Consider the following 23,890-nt stretch of genomic DNA (forward strand, 5'->3'; position numbering starts at 1 on the left):
CTTCCTGAGCTTTCAGGTTTGTGAATAGAGCACCAAAATTTTAGTAAAGACTGACACAGACACATCATTGAAGTATGGAACGTATATGAGATTCAAAGTCTGTGGGCGTTTTGAGGCAACTCCTATGGGCATTGCAATGCTTGCCATTAGTAACTTTTACCTTACAGTTGCCGTTGATGGGCCTTAATGCATAATTTAGTGTATTCAGGATTATTCTTCTTATATGTTCCCTAGTCAGTGTACGAATACGATATGCTGAGCATCTATAGCAACGCAGAAGCCAAATCATATCATGCATACACAACTTTTTGGCAACATACAGAGTCTGAGTGACAAACGTGGTGTCTTCCGAGGAACAAAAGTGCTCTGTGGGTGTAAAGAGGCAATGCATAGAATTAAGAAAAGAGGGAAAATAAGGAAACTGTATAATGATGGAGACAATTAGAGCAAATATTTGTTTTTGCAGGGAAGAATAGGTGGTCCCCCGAGCAGCTGGCTCAGCAATAGCAGGAATGGCGGGGCAGGGCACATCTTTTCTAGAAGTCAGATAAATTTCATGCTCTTTAACATTTAGTCTGACTGCCGGCATTTTACCAGAGTCTGGCTCCTTCCTTTGGCTTTTCCCCCAGTGTGAGGAGAATAGCAAAAGTGACAGAAGTTCAGTCCACACTGGGCAGCAGGAGGCAACCATGCCCATCACCCCAGTAGGCCCTGAGAGAGGGGCCACAATAGACACCTTGTGAGGTTTATTTGACAAAGGGGGTTAGGAAAAGAACTTGAGCGTTTTTAAGAGACATAGACTAACATTAATTCATTTCCTGTACTTCATGCGGCTTCTTTGACACTCGGGGCTACACCGCCCGGGCTTTAATTAAAATCTTCATTAGTCAAGGTGAAAGCCAATAGGTCAGAGTTCAGACAGGGCATTCAAAAACTTCAGATTTTGATGATTTTTGTTATTATTTCTAAGAGCGGCCTCTTGAGCACTTGTGAAGAGGTCTGGCTCTTCAGATTGCTTTTTCATTCAAGAAGACACTTTCACGAGGCAAAATTAAGAGCTGCCCCTTCCAGTCAATGTCAAGTAAATTGGATAGAGACCACGTCATGACTGCGACTGCCCTGGCGGGGCCTTTTCTGGGATACATACTCAGTGTCCACACATTCTAATAGGCTTTGAGGAGTTACAAAAGTGTCTTGTGAAGACTAATCTCTCAACTAATTCTACAATTTTGGTTGTCCTTGTCAAAAGTGGTCACTTAAGGGTGTACAGAACAGTAAGGTCTGGTGAAGGGTTCAGGGTTCTTTGTTACAAAAATGGCTGCATAGATAAGTAGGATTACATAGTTATGCCGGTCAGATCATTGTTCACACCTTGCTGTGTGGTCCAGCAGAAGGCAAATCAAAATCCTATGGGTGACTGTATCTGGTTACCCTCCTGTAATGGACGGAATCCTTCTTGACCCTACCAAATCTGATAAATTCCCTAAGTCAGATTGTCTCATACATAGAGAGGGCTGAAAGGCCCTGATGAATACCCGGAGCAGAACCACTCATTGAAATCAAAGGAGGATGGAAGGCACTTGGATGTAAAAAACTGGAACCCCCACCCTCATGTACACTCGTTGTGTGCATAAGGCCTCAATCTATTGGAGGAAATGTTAAGAAGGAAGCTCAATAAAGTTCCCTCCCGTCCCCAGTCTTCAGACCTTTGGATTGTCCTTGGAATATCTTCTCCCTACAAATGCCCTTGTGCCTTCATTATCGACAGACGGCCCGGTGACAATGGCCCTTTTTCTGTTTCTTCGATTACTTTCCTCTAGTTAATGTAACTCTGGCTTTCATTGAACCTGACTATGTAAACTCTATGGACTTATATATAGGAGATGTAATGAGACTGTATTGTGCTGCAGATAGATGGACACACCAATACAACAGCGACCGCTTCTGGAAATGATTCCCAAACATGATTTATGGTGAATGTAATTCCTAAAATGAGAAGGTGCTGCATTTATAAAAGCAGACAGGTAGGAAAATTCATATACTGCACAGCGGCCGGTCGCGTCCTCTCCACTTCCAGTACAGTTTGCAGGATGAAAGAGCTTATTGCTTTCTCATATGTTGCAGTTTCATGTATTTGCCTATTCACTAAATGGGTTGGATCATATACGTCAACGTTAAAGTGGTCGTCTTGGCCTCTTCTCAGGCCAGTGATAGCACGTCCATTGAACTGTAACATGGTCATGTGACCAATCCCATTCAAATGAATAAGGTTGAATTGCAATACCAAGCACAGCCACTGTACAGTGAACAGTGCTGTGCTTGGTTAGTAATGAAAAGGCCATAATAATGAATATCATAGTCCCAGACAACACCTTTAACTTATGGGGGTGTTATGTAAAAATGTAGGACGATAAGATAAAGTAGGTAATGCACTGCCATAAAGAATAATACTCCTGTATTGGAGAATGTAGAGTAGAGACACATCAGTAAGCAGTGACTCTTGGCTTTGGCATACATGTCCAGTCTATCTATTGAAGAGGAGCTGTCACCAGGTCAGACAAGCCCAGTAGCATCCATCATCTAATAGGCGCTGTCACCCTCATCATTTTTGAGTTTTGTTTTTCAGAATCCATTCTGCCACTCCAAAGATATAAGCCCTTTTAATGTTGATGCAAATTAGAGTCTACTAGCCAAGTGGGTGTGGTAACACTGTAGTTTCTCTGGGGGCGAGGTCTCTGTGTTCCCTCTGTCGTGCAGTGTTACCGCCCACTTGACTAGAATACCCTAATTTGTATCAATACTAAAAAGACTTATATCTTTGGAATGGCTGAACAGATTTGGATAAACAAAACACTAAAATGCTCATGATGGCAGCGCATATGATGTATGACATTGGGCTTTTCAGCTGCCAATACTTCCAGGAAATCTGCAGGGACGGAGCATGGTCAACCACAAAAGTGCAGGGTTTCGGTAAAATTAAGCCCCAAAATGGGTGTTTTGTGGGTATTCCTCAATGTGAGAAAGGTATTCCCAGTTGAGTTGTGGGTGTGGCCAGGTGAGGGTCTAAATTCTAATAGAATTTTATTGACAACTATACTTTAAATGGACAGTCCTCTATTTTAATGGCTGTCATGTAATACTTCAGTCCTCCAGCAGTGGCCGCATCACTTGATTGCCATTGCCTCTTATGTTAAAGGGAGTCTGTCAGCATAAAATAGCATGTTAACTTACACACAGTAACTAGCTGGGCTTCATGCAGACAGTCTCCCTGTAAAGGAGAAGTCAGTCCTTCCAGAGCTCAATAATGACTAATAACAACTATCAGGCCTGGTTCACATTTGTGTTCAGGTTTCCGTTCGGGGAGTCCACTTGGGGACCCCCAAATGGAAACCTATCCCTATAAAAAAGTGGTTACGTAAGGAAACCCACAGACCCCATAGCCTATAATGGGGTTTGTGTGGTTTCAGGACTTTTCTCTCCGCATAGTTCATGCAGATAGGGGAACGGAATGGCTCGAATGCAGATGTGAACCGGGCCTTAGTATGTTATTCTAATTATTGCTCTTAGACAACTGTCAATGAGTTGAGTTTGTCATATGTAACAGTTCACTGATGTGGTATTAGTGGTTGTAGAGTACTAAATTGAAGTAACCAGCTCAGCTCTACTACATCTGTATTCTAGGTCATAAGTTGAAAATCCTTAGCGCACAATGTGATGTTTCAGTATTGAATGGATGACTCTGTATCTGGGATGCACAATAGGTGGGGATCAGCTCCCTAGAAGTAAGGACAGGAAATACCTTCCAGTTCCTCGCTGTATTTTCATGTCTGAGCTCTGCACACACCGCCAGCCGGATCAAAGCGTTAGTTGTGACCTGAACCACCTACCATGGCACTTAGAATTCCATCATCTTCCAGAGGAGAAGCAGCAGGGGCTGATTTAATGAACTGCCCAGCGGCTTCCTAGAAGAGGACACTTGAGTGTGTATGCAATCAGAGCCGGGAACACATTAATCTGTGGGGTGGTGTATGAAGAAGCTCATTATAATCTTCTGCAGCCAAAACACAGAGCTGTCTGTTACGGGATGGGTTAAATCCAAGACAAAGGGCGTCTGCAGCCCAGGAGAGGATGTGGAGCTTTTATGCTCATTAAAGTTTGTCATTTTGATGTAAAACTTGTTCTCGTCTTGATTTTAATTCTGCGGCTTTTATTGTAACTTTACTTATAATTTTCTCCGAATCAGTCAGGAGCTTTGCCCATTTTTTTTAACCATCCGAAGATATCAAAAAACCTTTGACCTATCTAAGGCCCGCTTCACATCTGCGATGGCGGTTTCTATTCGGGGAGTCTGCCCCGAACGGAAACCTATCGGCATAAAAAAGGGATTACCTAAGGAAACCCGCAGCACTATAGACTATAATGGGGTTCGTACGGTTTCCGCTCGGTTTCTGCACAAAAATTGTGGAGAGAAAAGTGTTGCTTGCAGGAACATTCGATGGACCCCAATATAGTCTATAGAGTCCGTCAGGATACCTATGTGTTCACTATTTTAGCTGCCCTTAGTTCTGTTCCTCCGATGGATCAGAGCAATAGACACCACAACGTAGTTGTGAACCTAGCATAAGGCTGGAGCCACACGTTGCCAGTTTGTAGCGGGTTAGCTACCAGTCGCTAACCCACTGCGAATTACAGTATCGGTAAAGTGAATGGGATTTAGACAAATGCAGAAAAGCACACTGCCGAAAAAACTCAGCATAAAGTGACTTGCGCTGCAGGTTCAAGGCAGCAGGTCAATTTCTTGATTTGGGTTTGGTGCGGGTTAAACATTTGCAATGCAAAGGTAAAAAACTGGTCCTGCTGCTGGAGATGCTGCAGCAAAAGATGGTTTTCGCCCAATGTACATGCTGCATGAATAACCATATACAGATATAAGCAGGAAATCTGTTGTGTGTCAATATACTCTAATACAACGGCAGCGGAAATCTATCACTTGTTCCAGACTTAAAGTGGTTGTCCAGGAATTTTATTCTTTATCCTTAAGATAGGCCATAAATATCTGATCAGTGAGGAGCCAACATGGATCAGCTGTTCGGAGCCACTTTTGACATCCATACTATACACAGCACTATGGCGGAAGCAGATGGAAGTCAATGGAGCTGAGCTGTAGTACTGGCTCCCAGTCACTATGTATTAATGGCCTATCCTCAGGCCTCAGTGGTAAATGGCAAGAGATCACTGGAACCAGTGATTGGCTGCAGCCATGATCTCTATATACAGAATTTATATAGACGTCTGGTGCCTTCTGTTGTAATGTTACTGCATGTTATCATGTTTTTAAGGAGTTGCATTAAATTAGAAAAAAAATGGGTTTTTGTTCATAAACAGCGCCACTCTTGTCCGTAGGCCATATCTGGTATTGCAGTTCTGAATCCACTACATTAAAGGCTTAGTGTAGGTATATAAAATGATCTTCATATATGGCTTGAGCCCACACTGACTGACACAGTTAACTAATGGATAGAGTATTCGTGTTTTTATGGTCTGGTTTCACCATTTAAGCCGTATGAAAATCCTTTTACATTTTGATAGACTTTGAAGAAGAAAAAAAAAAGAAACATTTTGTTTTAAGTCCTCCATTATGGAAATAATTTCTGGAATCCATCTCGTAAAGCTTTCGTGCGGGAGGTTATTGATTTGATTTAGAGTCGCCCGGATAGCGGCGCACCTGTCACTTTTAATTGTCTTTTACTTTTATTCCGTCAAACAATTATAATGGATACAAAAAGTCTGGTAATTTAATTTTCAATGGTCTTGCCAGAACAGCAATTCATTTTTGTTAAGATCAACCATTACGTTCTTCTTTGCAAAGCAGTTTGTCCTTGTGCCTGTTCCGTAAAATTCCATCATATGTCTGTCACACTTTGAGAACATCTTGATATCCTTGAGGGAAGGTGGCGGCACATTGTGAACAGCATTGTAGAAGGAGGTGGATCCTGGGAGAGATGTCGGAATGATTGGGGCCAGCCTGATCCATCATAACATTGTATCACCCAAGTACTCGAAACGCGTCGTCTACCAGGAGGCCTATGTGTTATCTGAGGTCCATGTGGGAACCATGTGTCATTCGTCCGGCTAAGATATATGGCTCTGTACAGGAGAAGGATTTGATATGCTTATTTTGCAGCCTTTAAATGAACTTGAAGGACCTTCCCTACAGATGTTGCCTCTTAATACAATGCGACTGGCTGAAATGTAATGAGAAGCCATACTTGTATACTATATTAAGACGGAGTGAAACATATGGCATTACAAAGGAACGTCGAGATGTTGTAAAGATCACAGGGAATAAGCAATAAGGAATAAAGGCTTTAGGCCCGGCTCTTATCTTAGGTGCTATATTGTGCAACACCTTTTTGAGGTAGTAGTATAATAGGGATCCCTATAGGGGGAGCCACCATCACCATACTGTATGACGTTCGGAGGACATGTTTATTTCATTATAGCTATGATCACTAGCGCAGAGACTTTATCACGTGATGACATGTGGCTTTCTAGTGATTTGTATTTGTCATTATAGTCTGTATTACAGGCCATGCATCTCAATAGAGCAATACAGTATATAATGCAGCATAGCAGCTGAGAATGCTATATATGCGGGTTTTGAGGTCTTGTGGAATATATAGCAGAAACTGCTTAAATGGCAACTCTAACATCCTGCCCTCATCTTATTGTCTCCCATTAACTGTGTTCAGATACAATAATAATATAATATCATAAATCATAATATGATAGCAGACTGTAGTCATTTGCACCACTTTTTCCTACCTTTGGACATAGAAATTATAAGCCAATTTTTCAGCACTCATTTTTCAGATGTCCAGCATTATTGCAACCAGAAGATGCCTTAACCGTGCCATCCAAAGTTCTCCGATATAGCATTATCTACAGTGACCCCCTTATCATTACTAATAACATGGCCCCAACACCAGTCAAAGTGTCCTAGAGCAGATCCACTCACAGTATCTGTATGACCTTGTCAAGGCTCCTGAGCTGCTGGTCCCATCCAGTACCCAGTCAGTCTACACGCACATGATGGTGTTCCCTGGACGAGTCCGTGAAATATGGAATGGATGGCATCTCTGTGCCATCCAGGTTCTCCATAAAGTACTACACTTCAATAGATGAGTCCGGACTTCAAAACAAATGGCAATAAGATCTGTCCTGAGTTTTTCATCCTGTATACATAGTATCCATAGTAAGTAATGGATCAATGTGCTATTCATTAAAGTTAGGCTAGGTTCACATCTGTCCCCTGTCTCCGTACGGCATTCCGTTCGCCTCTCCACATGAAAAATTCCTTTTTTGCCCTTTTTGGGTGGAAACTAAATGGAAACCACATGGACCCCATTATAGTCTATGGGGTCCGCGGGTTTCCCATGCGGATTAGGTTTTGGTTCAGGGGGTCCCCAAATGGAAATCCATGCGCAGATGTGAACCAAGCCTAAAAGATATGATCATGTGCATGGAACCAAGTAATAATGTCACATGATGTCCTTTTATTTTGGGTCTTGGAAATTGATTCCCAAGTCCAGCGCCTGCCGATACACTGTGTGAGGGATGACTGATGCTTCACTGTAATGTACTGTCTGCGGTCATACATTTACACTTGTCACGTCCTGTTTTAGATTCTTTGATTTAATATGATAACATCATTGTCATTTTCGTCTTCCATTTACATCACATGCATTACAGTACAATAAGCCTTCCACGTCTATAGAGCAGTGACATTCCTTTAGTCCAGTATCCAATAATCTAGAGAATCTGATAATCTGGCCTACATATTATATAGGCTTTATGTATAGGTGCCCATACACATAAGCATAGAGACTGCAAAACCAATTTTGGTGGGACTGGCCGACTGCTCCATGTTACCACCCATTTTGATCATTCTCCCCCGCTGTACTTTCATAGGTGCCTTTTGTCACACTTCCAGCTCTGCTTACATTTTCATCTGTCACATGACACATTGTGGCCGGCCCCTTTGACTCATTTTGGGTCCATTTAGTTCTGTCGCAGTGCCTGCCATTTTGACAGGAAGTATAAATAGTGTGGCATGTCGTGCTATTCTTCCTGTTAAATACGAGAGAATCTGTGACAGAGATGGCGCCTCTGATACAAGTGCATGAGAATTTATCAAAATGAGTGCCCAGAGCAACCAATCAGCTTGTTTATTTCACTTTCAAAATGGTCCTTGGAAAATGAGAGCTGGAATCTGATTGGTTTCTATGAGCAACTATGTCTCACTCATGCATTAGTTCTGATAAATCTCCAGCATTATGGGATATATGTCATGTAGATAATTTAGGTTACATTCACATCTGTGTTGGCATCTTAATTCGCAGTTGATGCCAGGTTCACACTACCATCAGCTGTCCATTGTTCTGGTTCTGAATGACCAACAGGAGACAAGCGGACCTCTAAAATAGTGGCCACATACAGAACCGATAGACCCCATTGACTATCATGGGACCCATCAGATATCCATTGCTTACAGACTGAAAGTTGTGGATGAAGAAGCCGTGCATGCAGAACTTTTTTGTATGCGGATTTCAGGCGTACATTGAGTCAGGTTTTCCTATCGAAGACTCAATACATAGATAGAAGGTCTGAAACCCTGACTTTTTCGTGATGATAGTGAGTCGCCCCAGCTCGGCCTATGTGGATTCACGGTGTGAGCAGGCCCGACACCGGGGGCGGCAGCGCCTTGAAAAACGCGATACTGATCAAACCCTATCATAGTCAATGAGGACCTTTGGGATCCATTGTTATATGTCATGAGTTGGATCCCTTTTATAATTTGATCCGTTCTTCTGATCCTACAATGGACCGCAAATACGGATTAAAGCACGCAAATGTGAACGAAGCCTTAGACCGTTTATTTTGGCAACTGTATGGTGACCAGATTGTCTTACTGATGGGGGGTTATTGGGATTGCTGGGTGGGGCAGGGTCCATATCCTAATCGCTCCCTTCTTATTGTATCAAGCAGCTCAGACGTTGCGGGCGTATTCTAATAACGACACCAGTACAAAGCGCATTTTGTCCACATCTAATTTTATGCGGTGCACTTGTAACAAATTGATTTAAGTGCACTTTGGAAGGAGCGAGGGCAGGACGGAATTGATTTTGTGGTCAATGAATTGACTTCCATGACGAGACTGAGGTTTGAGAGTTTTTTTATGCTAACAAGCAGACATAATCTTATTCAGATGGGAATGATTGATGTCGCTTTACTCTAATGTACTACATATACAGTATTACGCCGCTCCGCACTTCCCATTTGCATTGGAAACAGAATATATGAACCTTTTATGATGATTGCCTGTATCATAGGGTTAAAGAAGCGAATTATGGCCGCAGATGTAGCAGAGCTGAAGTTGTTGCTTAACTCTTTGGGGTTATATTACATTGCATTCACTATTTATAGGACCCCGCTATGCAAATATTATAATGTTGCATTGCTTGTGGTCACGTTATGTGCCACAACACGACCACATCGATGCTTTGCGTTCTTCGTGTTGTGTGACCAAAGTCGCTGCCTAGCCATAGCCTAATACACTATTAAACCCTATAATAATGTGTTGCATGATCTTAACCCGTGAGATGGCAGAATCACATTCTCTGCCCGTAACTTTGTACACATGTAGCAGTGCTGGGTTTGTTGTACCATAAATGGGAGCAGTGGAGTAGATTTGCCTTCACAATTTTCACCGTGCACAAACTAGATAGAGACTCAGCTGACTTATTCAGCTCTGCTACATCTGTACATTAATACAAGAATCCTATTGATCGTGAATACTGTAAATACTATAAACTCTAACAATGCAATACTCCGCTAAGATTATACATGGCAAAAGGAATGAAAGAAAGCTGATTTATGTTGTGCCTTGAATGCTACGTGATTAAATCAATGGTCTATTCTGTAAACCCTTTCTTTGTATTGTCCATTGTTCTCTGCGTATTGGTAAAACATCTGCTTAGAAGCTGTACAGTGATATTTTAATCAGATTCTCCCATGCATAGAGTGCCGGGCTGCGGAAATAGACATGTTTGTCTGTGATATCTGAGAATAGTATTGTTGATCCATGTCACTGGGTGGAATGAAAGGTTTTTCTGCAGTGTCAGTTTCAATTAACTTGGAGTTTATAAAAAGGTTACATGTATACTGTAGAACAATGGGCTAGATCTATTACTATCATCTGGAATAGGAAAAGAACCTAGAGGACAAAGAGGTAGGTATGAAGATAGATATGAGGTTATATACATGGATATGAGATGTATAGATAGGTCGATCAATAGATAAATATTATGATAGATATGAAGCTACATAGAAATGAGATAGATAGATAGATAGATAGATAGATAGATAGATAGATACTGTAGATAGATACGATAGATAGATAAGATAGATAGATAGATAGATAGATACTGTAGATAGATACGATAGATAGATAAGATAGATAGATAGATAGATAGATAGATAGATAGATAGATAGATAAATAGATAGAGAGATACTGTAGGTAGATACTATAGATAGATAGATAGACAGACAGACAGACAGACAGACAGACAGACAGACAGACACATATATTTGCTGGACAGGTATATATAAATACATGGATGGATAGATAGATTCCAAAACGTTAAATTTATAATACAGTAAATAAATCTATAATAGAGATTATTTCCATATATATTGATGGAAATGTTTGATACCTTTAACAAACATACTCCTAAAAAGGCATACTGACCCCAAACTAAATTGAATAGGTAATGAGATAGATAGATAGATAGATAGATAGATAGATAGATAGATAGATAGACAGACAGACAGATATACAGGTATAATATGTCCTTAAAAAAAAAAATTACATATCCTAATTATTAAGACTCTATCATATAAATAGGCACTGAGGACAAGACTTTGCTAAGACTGGACCAGCAGGGGGCACTGTATTATTCCATACTAAATGACTGCTTTATATTTGCACTATATAGATAAATTGATCATTTATTCCATTTTTCTTAATAATCCCGCATCCCCGCCTGCTATCTGGTATCTTCCCATTTAATTACATCCACATTGTTATAAATTACAGATATAATATGACGCCCACACTTGCTTTTTTTTTTTTTACCGTACTTCTTATTAAATCATATCTATAGGACAACCCTAATGTTAAACCCAGCCCCTGACATTGAGGAAATGACTGGATTTTCGGTAAATGGAGGAGGGGGCATTAATCTTGCTACTTTATTTCTTCAGACACCCTACTTTCTGATAATAGGAGCACATCAGTGTCTCTTCCCAGTACTAGATCAGCAGTTTATTCTGTCCCTCCACCCATTCCCCCTTCCCAAAAGATATGGGACACATTAGTCATTAACCATTAGTCGGTACTTCTGCCATAAGTGGATGACACTGGAGATTTATGATGTCACTGTCAGACTTTTAGGAAGGTTAAACCATAGAAGGGGGAATAAAATTACCCGTAATTAAATTTGCAAGCAGGTTGCCATCCCCCGTGGATTTATGGCTCCTGTGGGGTGGATGGTACGTCCCTTGGAAACACAACGGCAGATACAAAGAAGTCTTCTCCGGCCGTCTCCTTCTCTTTTCTTTTCCATAATTAAGCGGCGGTTCTTTTGGAGAACGCTGAAGCAGCATTTAAGGGAAAGTCATAAACGGATCTATAAATAAGATGGCATTACCGCAAGGACATTATTGTAATGACTTGATGCAATAGCTTAGAATAATAGCCACTGGCCTTTATTGTCTGACAGCTCTGCGGAGATGAAGCACTAGGCCTGATGTCTCTCTTATTCCAGTACAGTAGTGCGCATACGTAATATCTCACAGCATATGGCGGCACGTCAATGCAGCGTGATGTACGTCTTGTCTCCTATTAGACTCCATATGTTCTAATGATAACAATGATTGTAGTCGCCAGAAGCTAAGAGAGAAGAGTCTTATAGTCATATTAATGACGCTGCTGCTTTCTTATTACTGTACATAGGGGGCAGTACTATTTTAACTACAGTGAACATAGCAAAGGTATTATAGTCCATGTCAACTACTAGAGGATCCTCAAGTGGCCCAGGCTCTGACACAGTAATGGTCCAGCAAAAGACAGACAAATTCAAGGAGTGCTTTGGTCCATTACCTAGGGTTTGTTGGAATCATTTTATCTGGTGGGTCCAAGAAACCTCAGTGATAGTTAGCTCTTATACACTCAATAGAGTTATTTTCATGGACCCCAAACATTACAACAATGCACAGTGTTCCTATTACAGATCTGTAAGCAGTCCATGTGCCGCCATATGGCTCATCTTTGAGTGACCATATTCTCAGTACTCCTAATGGATCATAACTAGAGATGAGCGAACAGTGAAATGTTTGATTCAAGTAGCCGCTCAACACTCGACTGTTAGATCGAACATCGAACCCCATTATAGTCTATGGGGAATAAATACTCGTTTAGGGGGAAACCACTATTCCACTCAGGAGGGTCACCAAGTCCACTATGACACCCCAGGAAATGATGCCAATACCCCTGGAATGCAACTGGGACAGCAGGGGAAGCATGTCTGGGGCATCTAACATGCCCAAGTGACTGTATTACGTCGGGATCCCTGTCAGCTTGCGATATGTGCAAGCTGACTTTTTCCCATAGGAATGCATTGACCAGCGTTGATTGGCCGAATGCCATACAGAGTACAGCATTCGCCCAATCAACGTTGGTTCTGCCGGAGGTTCATCTGTGAGAAGGCGGAGTCTAAGATCGGACCAGAATGGAGACTGCTGTGGACCGATCTTAGACTCTGTCTCCTCCGGCAGAACCAGCGTTGATTGGCCGAATGCTGTACTCTGTATGGCATTCGGCCAATCAACGCTGGTCAATGCATTCCTATGCTGAAATGTAGCAGTGCTGGCCGCGTGCTCCGGAGATGAGCTGAGCTGATCGCACGGCCAGCACTGCTACACCAGAGAACTGCTGAACCCTGCTGCACACTCAGCTCTGCTGCATCAGAGATGCGCTGAACCCTGCTGCACACTCAGCTCTGCTGCACCAGAGATGCAGCAATGCTGAGTGTGCAGCAGGGTTCAGCGCATCTCTGATGCAGCAGAGCTGAGTGTGCAGCAGGGTTCAGCGGTTCTCCGATGTAGCAGCGGTTCTCCGGTGTAGCAGTGCTGGCCGTGCGCTCAGCAACATGTACTCGATCGAACGCTGTTCGCTCATCTCTAATCATAACCCATAATTCTGCATGTAATGGAGATTTGCATTTATATATAATATAAAGGTTAAGTACAGCCCCATAGTAGGCTATGGGCAGCATATTAGCAATCTGAACAATAAGAATCTGGAATATGGTTCTGTGTATATAAGGCTCTATATAAGGCTTTATATTTGAACCTGTAAAAGCCATTTTTAGAAGTTATATCTCTCTCTAAATTACAGCTTGTAAAAATCAATATCTATCTATTGTTACAGTATCTATCTATCTATAACATATCTTGTCTATCTATATGCCTATCTTTATCAAATCTATCCTGCTGACACCCAGTAAAAACACTTGCCATAACTTCCAGTATTTCTCAGTTTGCACATTACTTTTTATGGCAGATACATGTTTGGATTACTGTCCAGATATTACATAGTACATATATTACATAATACAGTCCATAACTATAATGTTTTATACATCTGCACAACAGCACTTAGTGTAACAATTAACATATGGCCAACGACACTGAATATCAGGGACGGAGAACTTTCTTGCCTGTGTTTCTGATTAACATTTGCATTGTGTTACAGTTTGCGTGTCTATTACTCAGCGATATACTAATGTATACGATATAGAACTTTTTTAGTATACAGTATAAATCAAATTGACATTGAAAATTCTGAAGGACATTATTTACTTTAGCTATAGGATTGACTATCAACTCGGCACAGCCAGCTTACAGCTATAGCAAAGCTCAATGTACTTTCCATTTTAAATAACAAGAATATTAATAATAAAATATATTAAATATATATATTCTATATCTCCATCCAATATCTATCTATCTATCTATCTATCTATCTATCTATCTATCTATCTATCTATCTATCTATCTATCTATCTATCTAAAAACAGAAAAATATAGCAGCACTCTGACACAGCACAAAGGCTATATGGAACAAAGAAAAACTATACAAATACTATAAACTAAATATATAAATAAATTTGAGGTTCTTCGTTGTACATATTTGATCAAACAGTAGGAAGCCCAACTGCCCCGACAAGGCGACCTCATTAAGGTAGGACCCTACACTAATACTTCTCCTGGACCCAAGTATGGGTCTGCAGTGTGAACACAGGGCAATAAAATACCTCTCCCAGGTATTTTTTTTTTTTTCAAGATATGGCTATACAGTAATCCATATATATATATATATATATATATATATATATATATATATATATATAATATTTATTTTTTTTAAAGTTACATTTGGAAAAATTCCTGCTACTTATAAAATCAACATTTTTTGATCATTTCAACTATATATGTAATTTATTGCATATAATTTGATAATACAATATAACAATGCTGTTGATATTTTTTTTTATATCTGATGTAAATACTTAGTTTAAAAAAGCATAAAATTATGACTAACTTTTTAGAAGACTCTTAAAAAAAAATAAATAAACTTGATACATATAGTTTAACATGTTTATATATACTGTTTATACTTTTTAACCTTTCTATGGTGTGTTCAATTGTTTTTATCTTTTCTTTTTCAGTGACCTCAGTGAGAACCAGATCCAAGCAATCCCTAGAAAAGCATTTCGTGGTGCGGTAGATATTAAAAATCTGTAAGTATTTTCCCATGGAGCCGTATCATTTGGCCTTTATGACATTTTGTAATGCAGCGCATACCTTAATACCACAAAATTCTAATGTTTTATGACATTCAGACTAAATTTTGACCTGTTTCAAAAATGTAAACCAGCAGAAGTCTTACACAGGAAATCATTCCTGGATGTAAAATTCGGAGCGTGCTATACCTGTTCTTGCTGTCCTGGTTCTCATAAGAATTTTAAAGAGATACAATAAACATTTTAACTCTTTATAACACAAATAAAAGCTTTTCATTTCCCTGCAGCTAAATCAGTGGCTGTTTATTTGCAATGTAACACTGGGCGATGTTTATAGGGCCTTGTGTAAAAGTTGGCTTGTAATATGAACGTATTTTATACATACTGTACATTATATGTGTGTGTGTGTATATATATATATATATATATATATATATATATATATATATATTATCCCTCTTGCAAATCCAAACATATATAGTGGAACTATTGTAAAGCTATTTTACTGCGTTTTACTATCCATTTATTTAATATTTTGTAATTTTTTTTAAAAATATATTTTTGCAGATATTTTGGAAGTTACAAATACACACTATATACTGTGTATGGAATATTATTTATTACTTTATTACATTATATAATATACAGTATATGTATTATAAAATCATGTCCAACTGCCCAATATTCTAAATAGAGTTTATGAAAAAAAAAATCACTGTAATTTTTGTCTTTATTTATTTATTGATTTATTTTTTTGCCCACACAACCCCTCTAAAACCAGGGATGTTGCGATAATCACTCCGGATTCCACTCCCAAAATCCTGAACTCCAACCTTTACATGGTATTACATGATAGCCTTTCTGATGAATGGTTGTCCATGTAATACAAGTATGGCTTGAGGCAACCAGAACAGGAGCTGCTCCCATATTGTCCATTCTGTTTCATAGAGGATGGGCTTGAATGGCGGACAAACCTTATTATGACATCTATATGCCCTAATAGACAGGCAGTGTTGGACTGGCCCACCAAAGGGCCAGATAGTCCTCTCGTGGGCCCTAGCTTCAACACGATAGACCATTGTACCCTTTAAATTTGTTTGTTTCCTGGAGATTGTTAGACAGTGGGCCCACAGAATAAATTTATTTGATGAGCCCAAGGACCTTCAATTCAACACTATGGACTGGTATTTTCTTCATGAGACATCTGAACTTGAAAGCCCCAGGGAATGCAAAATCTGTGAAAAGAGTTTTCTGGGGGAGCTTAAGCTCCAAGATCAGGCTGAAACTGAAACCTCTGTGGCCTACCTGTGGTTATACCCATTGATATACGGTATGTTTCTATATGCTCTCTATATTGAAAAGATCGGCTAATACATCCTGTGGAGGATTCATATTAAAAATCACTATTCCCTATACCAGGGGTCAGCAACCATTGGCACTCCAGCTGCTGGGAAACTACAACTCCCAACCTGCTCCATTCACTTTCATGGGGGTTTCAAGAACAGCAGAGCAAGTATGCATGCTGGGAGTTATAGTTTTACAACAGCTGGAGTGCCGAAGGTTGTCTACCCGGTCTATACTATAGGTAGGTCAGCAGGAGAAGGCATTACAGTGCATGTGTGTGCATATGATTTGGGGGCCGAGTTTACCATGGATGACATCTGAGTGCATTCCGCGATCCATTCACGTCTATGGGGCTTTTGTATCCATTCTGTTCCGATAACACAGATGATTATAGAGCAGGTTCTATTCTACTCGGTGTCTTTGGAACGGAATGGATCTGAAAGCCCCATAGATGTGAACGTATCACATAATGCATATGGATGACTCTTAGATGTCACACCGAATGTCACCCAACTGCGTGATCAATGTGGTTGTCTGCATGAGCCTTAAGGCTTCAAGAATAATGGTGGTGTATTGTACACGTGGAGACGAAAGCTTTAACTTGCTGATGTTGCAATGAAAAATCAGGCATGTTGAACTCCAGCAGTTCAAGCCTGACATCTGCCACCAGGGGAGAGTCACCACAACTGGAATTGGTTGGGACAAGTTTAATCTGATTGTGTATGGCCATAGATAAAGATATGGAAGGGATAAATAACACATTCAGCCCTGCTACATTTGATTATAGTATAGTATGTGAACACAAGAGCATTAGTAGGTAAATAGAAGATGTGTGTGTCTCAGACTTCCTATCAATCTTCATTCTTACTGTTAGACATCAATAGCACTTTATGTATAAGAGACATCCTGGCACCCGTAGCTTTATACTAGGTAGAGTGGATAATAGTGATATATGGAACCACGTATAATCTGTATGCCTTGTCTCCCTGCCGCCTGACGTGCTGCTCAGTCATCTCTGCTTATGGCCCTGCTGCCTTATTATCTGATACATAATGATTTAGTAAATGGCTTCTGATATTGACAATGATGATTTCTTACCAGTGATATTTATAAACGGCCTATTTCATTTACTTTGGGGGCTTTTCCTTTTCCCCCTCCTTTACCGTTACATGAAAAATGGATGAAATATTTGCTGCTTAGACAGCCTGTCATTTTTCAGTCTTGTTTCACAGTTCACGGCTGTATCTGCGCGCAGCTGTTGACTTGCGGTTCTGAGGGACAGGAGAAAGCGCAGGTTAGTGGTAAAGGAATGACAATTGCAGGTGACTTAGAAGACATTAGAGTGACTGACCTGTGAGGCAAGGAAATGTCTTGCAGCAGAGAGGGGGGTATTTAAGGTATTGTGCTTCTGGGGATACTCATTGAAGAGATCCAGGTGAGGTAGGGAGTCTTAAAGGCAAAAAAAGGATGGATGCATGGAAATGAATGAGTCCAAACTTGTATCCGCGATTGTGGATCTACAATAGAGGATGAAGACTACGGTCAAGTGCAAGAGGCTTGAGTCTAGCATTTTTCCAATGTGCGCATGCGCTATTGATCTCAACAGTACAGGGAAAGGGAGCGCATGTTAGTACATACTAGCGCTGCCACACAGTGCAGAGATTAGATGGACAAGGACTACAGAGAGGAAGCAGTTTCCGCTGTAGGAGAAGGACACACAGACGGAAGTCTTTGTATACATGACGCCATCACAGGAGCTGAAGCGCCACTAAGATAAGATAATCATTTAATAGTCCCACCATGGGGAAATTCAGTATGTTACAGTAGCATGGATAATACAGTACATAAGGACACATACAAGCTCATAGCAGATAGAAAAAGTTACTAGGAGTCATGGCAACTAAAAAGAAAGACTTCAGGATCATTTAGTTCTCTATGCAGAGTGATCTCCGCTTAGTCTGATGTAGATTATATAGCCTGACCATGGCTTGGAGGAAGGATCGCTAATAACGCCCCTTCTCACACTTGGGGTGAAGCAGTCAGTCGCTGACAGTACTGCCCAGTGCTATCACAGTCTCCTACATGGGATGGGAGTTGTTCTCCCGCATGGAGATCACCACCAGTAAGGGGACCATTACTGACACTATATTGCAAAAATGTGAGCTTGTACGCCCAAAAAGCAGTTATCTGGGGCAACCACTTTATAAAGGGGTCTGCCTGGTATTCTCTCCTTGCAGGATTTTTCTCTCCACTGATTTTAGGCAGAATCTGCAACGTAGTCTCCAATGGAGACTCCAATATAGATGTGAACCTAGCCTGAATCCCTAATAATAGGAGTCTTGGCTACTTTCACCTTTACTAAAATCATCATAAATTGAAGCAAGCTTGTCTTGGCCCGGTAAAAGGCATGCATGTTCTCATCCCAAGACTAACTGGCACATAAGTGAACCATATGTCAGACACCGATTCCCTATATTAGAATTTGAAGGCACCAGTCATTTGAAGATCAAGTAGCTAAGTTGCAAAGGTTACATACTAGAGAGCCAGCCATGCAGAAAAGATGAGACCAGTCCTGGTTGGCCCCAAGTCCCTTTACATTAGATTCCCCACTACAAAGGATCTGTATTAGCAAACATGGGGTTAGAAACTGTCCAAAGGGCCATAGAAGAAAGGTATTAGGGTGCATTCACACGGAGTAACGTGCCGCGTGACCTGGCACGTATACGCCGTGTGAGATTTTGAGTGCCGTATACGCTCCCATTCATTTCAATGGGAGTTAGTCTCGTATACACCGCGTTATTTTGCAGCCGTGATTTTACGGCTGCAAAATAACGCGGTGTATACGAGACTAACTCCCATTGAAATCAATGGGAGCGTATACAGCGCTCAAAATCTCACACGGCGTATACGTGCCAGGTCACGCGGCACGTTACTCCATGTGAATGCACCCTAAAGTGGGAAACCTCTGGTCCAGGGTGCAAGACTCTGTAAAACGTCCAATACCATCTTTGTTGTCACAATTCTATAATTCTATATTTTCTGTCCAATAACACGTGAAATGTCATGCTCTCTGGATAATGGTTCATAAAGATAAACAAAGGCATAGCTACGTTACGTTGGTCATTGAACACACCAGTGCGGAGAAATTTCAATAGATCCCCAAAATTGTAAGAAAACTTGCTGCATTTTGTGGCATGGAATCTGTGTGCAGAAAACGGCCGTTTCGAATAGCATGCACCCATAGGAATGAATGGAAGCGGCCGGCACGCCAACTTTGCTGGCAGTCAGCCGCTTAACCCCCTGTGTGCCGGCTGCGTCCATTCATTCCTATGAGTGTGTGCTATTCCAAACGGGAGTTTCAAATAGTACTCGGTCATCTCTAATAACAAACTGACGTTAGGTTTACAGACCAGAACAACGGACAGGTTAGATACAGAGCTCATTGACTATCATGAGATCCGTCGGGTGTCCATTGTTTTCAAACTGAAAGTCGTGGATGAAAAGCGAATTTCAGGTGGACACTGCGGCAGAGTCTCCAGAGCTCTGCTACATCTATATTCCTGAGCCGTATTATTCTAAAACACGGCAACTCCTACAGCACTGATGTAAGAGTCACACAATAGCCGAGACCTCAATATTTGAGATCATGGTTTGCAAGTGGTCGGGAGAGGGGCATGCTGAGACTTGTAGTTATGCAACGCCTGGCAGGACGTAGGTTGGAGGGCTCTGGTGTGCTCTGAGATATCTGCAGTGTCATCGTACATTCAGGACATCTCCTCGCATTCGGAGCAGTCTGTTGTATATGTGAATACAGATCTCCTCCACTCAGTCCAGTCATTGTACACAGCCCCCAGACTGAATGCTACAAAATAATGCGCCCCTCTGACCCTTACCCGTGCTGGTGGCAGCTGCCATACTGCCACTAATAGAATTTCCCTCACATATTCCCCACATAAAATGTAGGAGCTGAAGTGGCATTTTTCAGGTTAATTGAACCAGTAAATTCTTAATGGCTCCTTTTCATTTAGTTAATGTAATGCACTTAGGAGAGGGAGACCATAAAGTGCTTATGTAATCAACCTACGGACCGGCCCTACACGTCTCAGCACCGCCTCAGCCCTGAGAAGCCATATTTATGTTTATTCCAGAAAGCAGGGAGGTGGTAACGTAATTGTGGCATTTATGGGTTAGTGCCAGGGTATGTGGAGGGTGACGGGCCTTACACACGGATAGTAGACCTCACAATCCACAAAATGTATGGAAACAAGATACAAAACTGCACCCCTATAACCACAGCACATGGGGTGGGGGGGATTTACTATTCCCTCAATATCAGAAGGCTTGCGTAGATGAGAATGGCTATGGAGTATTTTTAGTGCTCAGTAATTTTGATGATGCACCAATTTCTTCTTTCTGCACCCTGCTCAGCAGACTTTATGAAAATGGGCCGAAATCAAGGCAGGCCCGGGCAGAGGAAAGCGGTATCAATTATATAGGAAATCCGTACCAGTATGGGAGTACGTCAGAATTATTATGAAGCCAGAGCTTCATAATTCAGGCACCATTCACACTAGCTGGGGAATTGATTAAGACTGGCATACAGAATGCCAGTCTTTATACGTTCCCTACTTCCTGACCAGTTATGCAACGGAATAGACTATAGTATATAGGTCTTCATAATGAAGCTAATTTGTCACTATGGGTAAGTTGGGTGACAACTTATCTTTTACCTGTTTGGGCTCATGCACACTGCACCCCTGTAGGACTTCTTTTGTGTTTATAAAATTGCCATCTTCCATTAGCTGCTAATATACGGAAATAATTCTAATAAATAGAGATGAGCGAACACTAAAATGTTCGAGGTTCGAAATTCGATTCGAACAGCCGCTCAATGTTCGTGTGTTCGAACGGGTTTCGAACCCCATTATAGTCTATGGGGAACAGATACTCGTTAAGGGGGAAACCCAAATCCGTGTCTGGAGGGTCACCAAGTCCACTATGACACCCCAGGAAATGATGCCAACACCTCTGGAATGACACTGGGACAGCAGGGGAAGCATGTCTGGGGGCATCTAACACACCAAAGACCCTCTATTACCCCAACATCACTGCCTAACAACTACACACTTTCCACATTCAAAAAAACCTCTATCAAAGTGGGAAAATACCTGGAAACCTTCTTTACTCCCCAAATGGATGGACACAAACCCCAATTTAAGCTCAACAAACAGTAACAACCACCCCTTTAAATCACGTTCCCCATGACAACCACAAATGGAATAGGCAATGGGAATTCCAAAAGCCCTCACCCTTAACTGTCATTTTGAGTGTGTGTGTGTGTGTGTGTGTGTGTGTGTGATGTGGTAAGACCTTCCAAAATTCACTTTTCTAGCCCTTAACATGAGCCCTTCCAAACAAAGTTACAGGACCTTAAGCTGAGCTACCAGCAGAGATTGAGGCCCTTGGCATGAGTAGAGCCTTGCACCAGCAGTGTTTTTGGCACTTAGGGTGAGTTGAGCCTTGTACCAGCGTGTGTCCCTTAACATCAGGCGGGCCCTAAGTTCTGCGCTTTGCACAAAAGTTCCACATTAACTAGGCTGAATGGTACAAAGATTAGTAGGCCCGAGAACCAGGAACAGATCTTGCAATGGCTGTCAGATAACGCTTAAAGCACATTGTCCACCAGCCAGTCAGCCTCTACCTCCTCTTACCCAACAGTCTTGTCCTCCTTCCACCCAAAATTCCCAATCTTCCCAGAACAATAACCCCAACTGTCCCTGCTCCCCAGAGCTGTTCTCCCTTCCTTTGACTGTACCGCAACCTGCCCCTCCATTTCGCGATTCCACGGACCTAACAGACGAGTATCTGTGTCCAGATGCTCAAACACTAGAGTCTCCTCCATTCCATCTCCGGTCGATTTGGTGGCGGATGACCAGCAACCCACCCTCATCGACGACGATGAGACGCAGTTGCTGTCAGGGCAGCCAGTTGACATGCGCATTGTGCAGGAGGAGGAGGCGAGACAGGAGTTGGAAGAGGAGGTGGTGGACGACGAGGACACCGACCCCACCTGGACAAGGCAGATGTCAAGCTGGGAAAGTAGTGTGGATGTTGAGGCAGGTGCAGCACCAAAAAGGGTAGCTAGGTAGCTAGAGGCAGAGACATGTCCAGAGGCAGAGGTCAGCTGCTTTGCCGAAGCCAGGCCAGACCCGGAATGTCCGAAGATGTTCCCTTTTGTACCCAGCCCAGAAAAACTCCCCCATCGAGGGCACGTTTCTTGAAGGTGTAGAGTTTTTTCAAGGAATGCGCCGAGGACAGATATAGTGTCGTCTACACAATTTGCCTCTCGAAATCGAGTAGGGGCCCTGAGAAGAGCAACCTGTCCACCACTTCAATGCACCGTCATTTGGAATCCAAGCAATGGAATCAGTGGCAGGCAGCAACGGCAGGACAAACGTCGCCCGCCGTTCATGCCACTGCCTCTGCTCACAGTGCTGGCGATGCACTCCAGAGGACGAGCCAGGACATCACTTCATCTGCCTCCGCCACTTTGTTGACTTCTCCCTCATCCTCCCCTGTTTCTGTCTTATCTCCTTCTCCTGCACCATCAAAGGCACCATCAGGCGCTTCTTTACAACAACCCACCATCTCTCAGACATTGGAGCGCCGGCAGAAATACACCGCTAACCACCCACCCACGCAAGCCTAGAACGCCAACATCGCTAAACTGCTGGCCCAGGAGAGGTTGGCGTTCCGGCTTGTTGAAACTCCCGCCTTCCCGGACCTGATGGCAACTGTGGCACCTCACTATGCCGTCCCTAGCCGTCTCAACTTCTCCCGGTGTGGCGTCCCCGCCTTGCACCAGCACGTGTCACTCAACATCAGGTGGGCCCTTAGTTCCGCGCTTTGCTGCAAGGTCCACTTGACCACCGACACTTGGACAAGCGCCTGTGGTCAGGGATGCTGCAGTGCTTATCTTTAATGACAGGCAGGGTGAATGTGGTGGAGTCTGTTCCCTGGGTGCAAACTGGGGTGGCCTATCTCCTCTCCCAGGCCAAAATTCATGGCAGGAGTAGACTGAAACCCTACGACGCTGCAACCTCCACCACAGCTACTAGCGGCAAACGCTAAAACACTGGTGTGGGGAGACGTCAGCAGGCGGTGCTGAAGCTCATCAGCTTGGGGGACAGACAGCACAGTGCCTCCGAGGTCAGGGATGCCATCCTGGCTGAGATGGCATTTTTTTTTCCCTGCTACACCTGGGGCCTGGCATTTTTACGCCTGTGATAATGGCTGGAACCTGGTAGCGGCTCTGGAGCTTGCCAGCCTCCAACACGTTCCATGTTTGGCCCACGTCTAACCTAGTGGTGCAAAGTTTTTTAAAAACATACCCAAATGTACCGAAGCTACTGTTGAAAATGCGGCGCTTGTGCGCCCACTTTTGCAAGTGCACAGGAGTCGCTGCTAGCCTAAAAACACTCTAGCAAGGCCTACATCTGTCCAAACACAGGCTGTTGTCCGTCATTCACACACGCTGAAACCCTACAATACCATATCTTGAGCAGGGTGTGTGAGCTGCACAGACCTTTGATGGAGTTCCATCTACAAAACCCAAGGG

The 23,890-nt window shown here is 42.3% G+C and overlaps 1 protein-coding gene across 7 annotated transcripts in view; it reads left to right on the forward strand.

The window, feature by feature from the left end:
- SLIT2 (slit guidance ligand 2) overlaps window positions 1–23,890 on the forward strand; it is a 260,033-nt gene that overhangs the window by 135,940 nt on the left and 100,203 nt on the right. For all 7 annotated transcript variants that reach the window (XM_075259851.1, XM_075259802.1, XM_075259816.1 and 4 more), the window contains exon 5: window positions 14,854–14,925. In XM_075259851.1, the coding sequence (XP_075115952.1) occupies window positions 14,854–14,925 (72 nt within the window). The remainder of the gene's footprint in view (window positions 1–14,853; window positions 14,926–23,890) is intronic.

Source organism: Leptodactylus fuscus, chromosome 1 (assembly GCF_031893055.1).
Source record: "Leptodactylus fuscus isolate aLepFus1 chromosome 1, aLepFus1.hap2, whole genome shotgun sequence".
NCBI classification, from domain to species: domain Eukaryota; kingdom Metazoa; phylum Chordata; class Amphibia; order Anura; family Leptodactylidae; genus Leptodactylus; species Leptodactylus fuscus.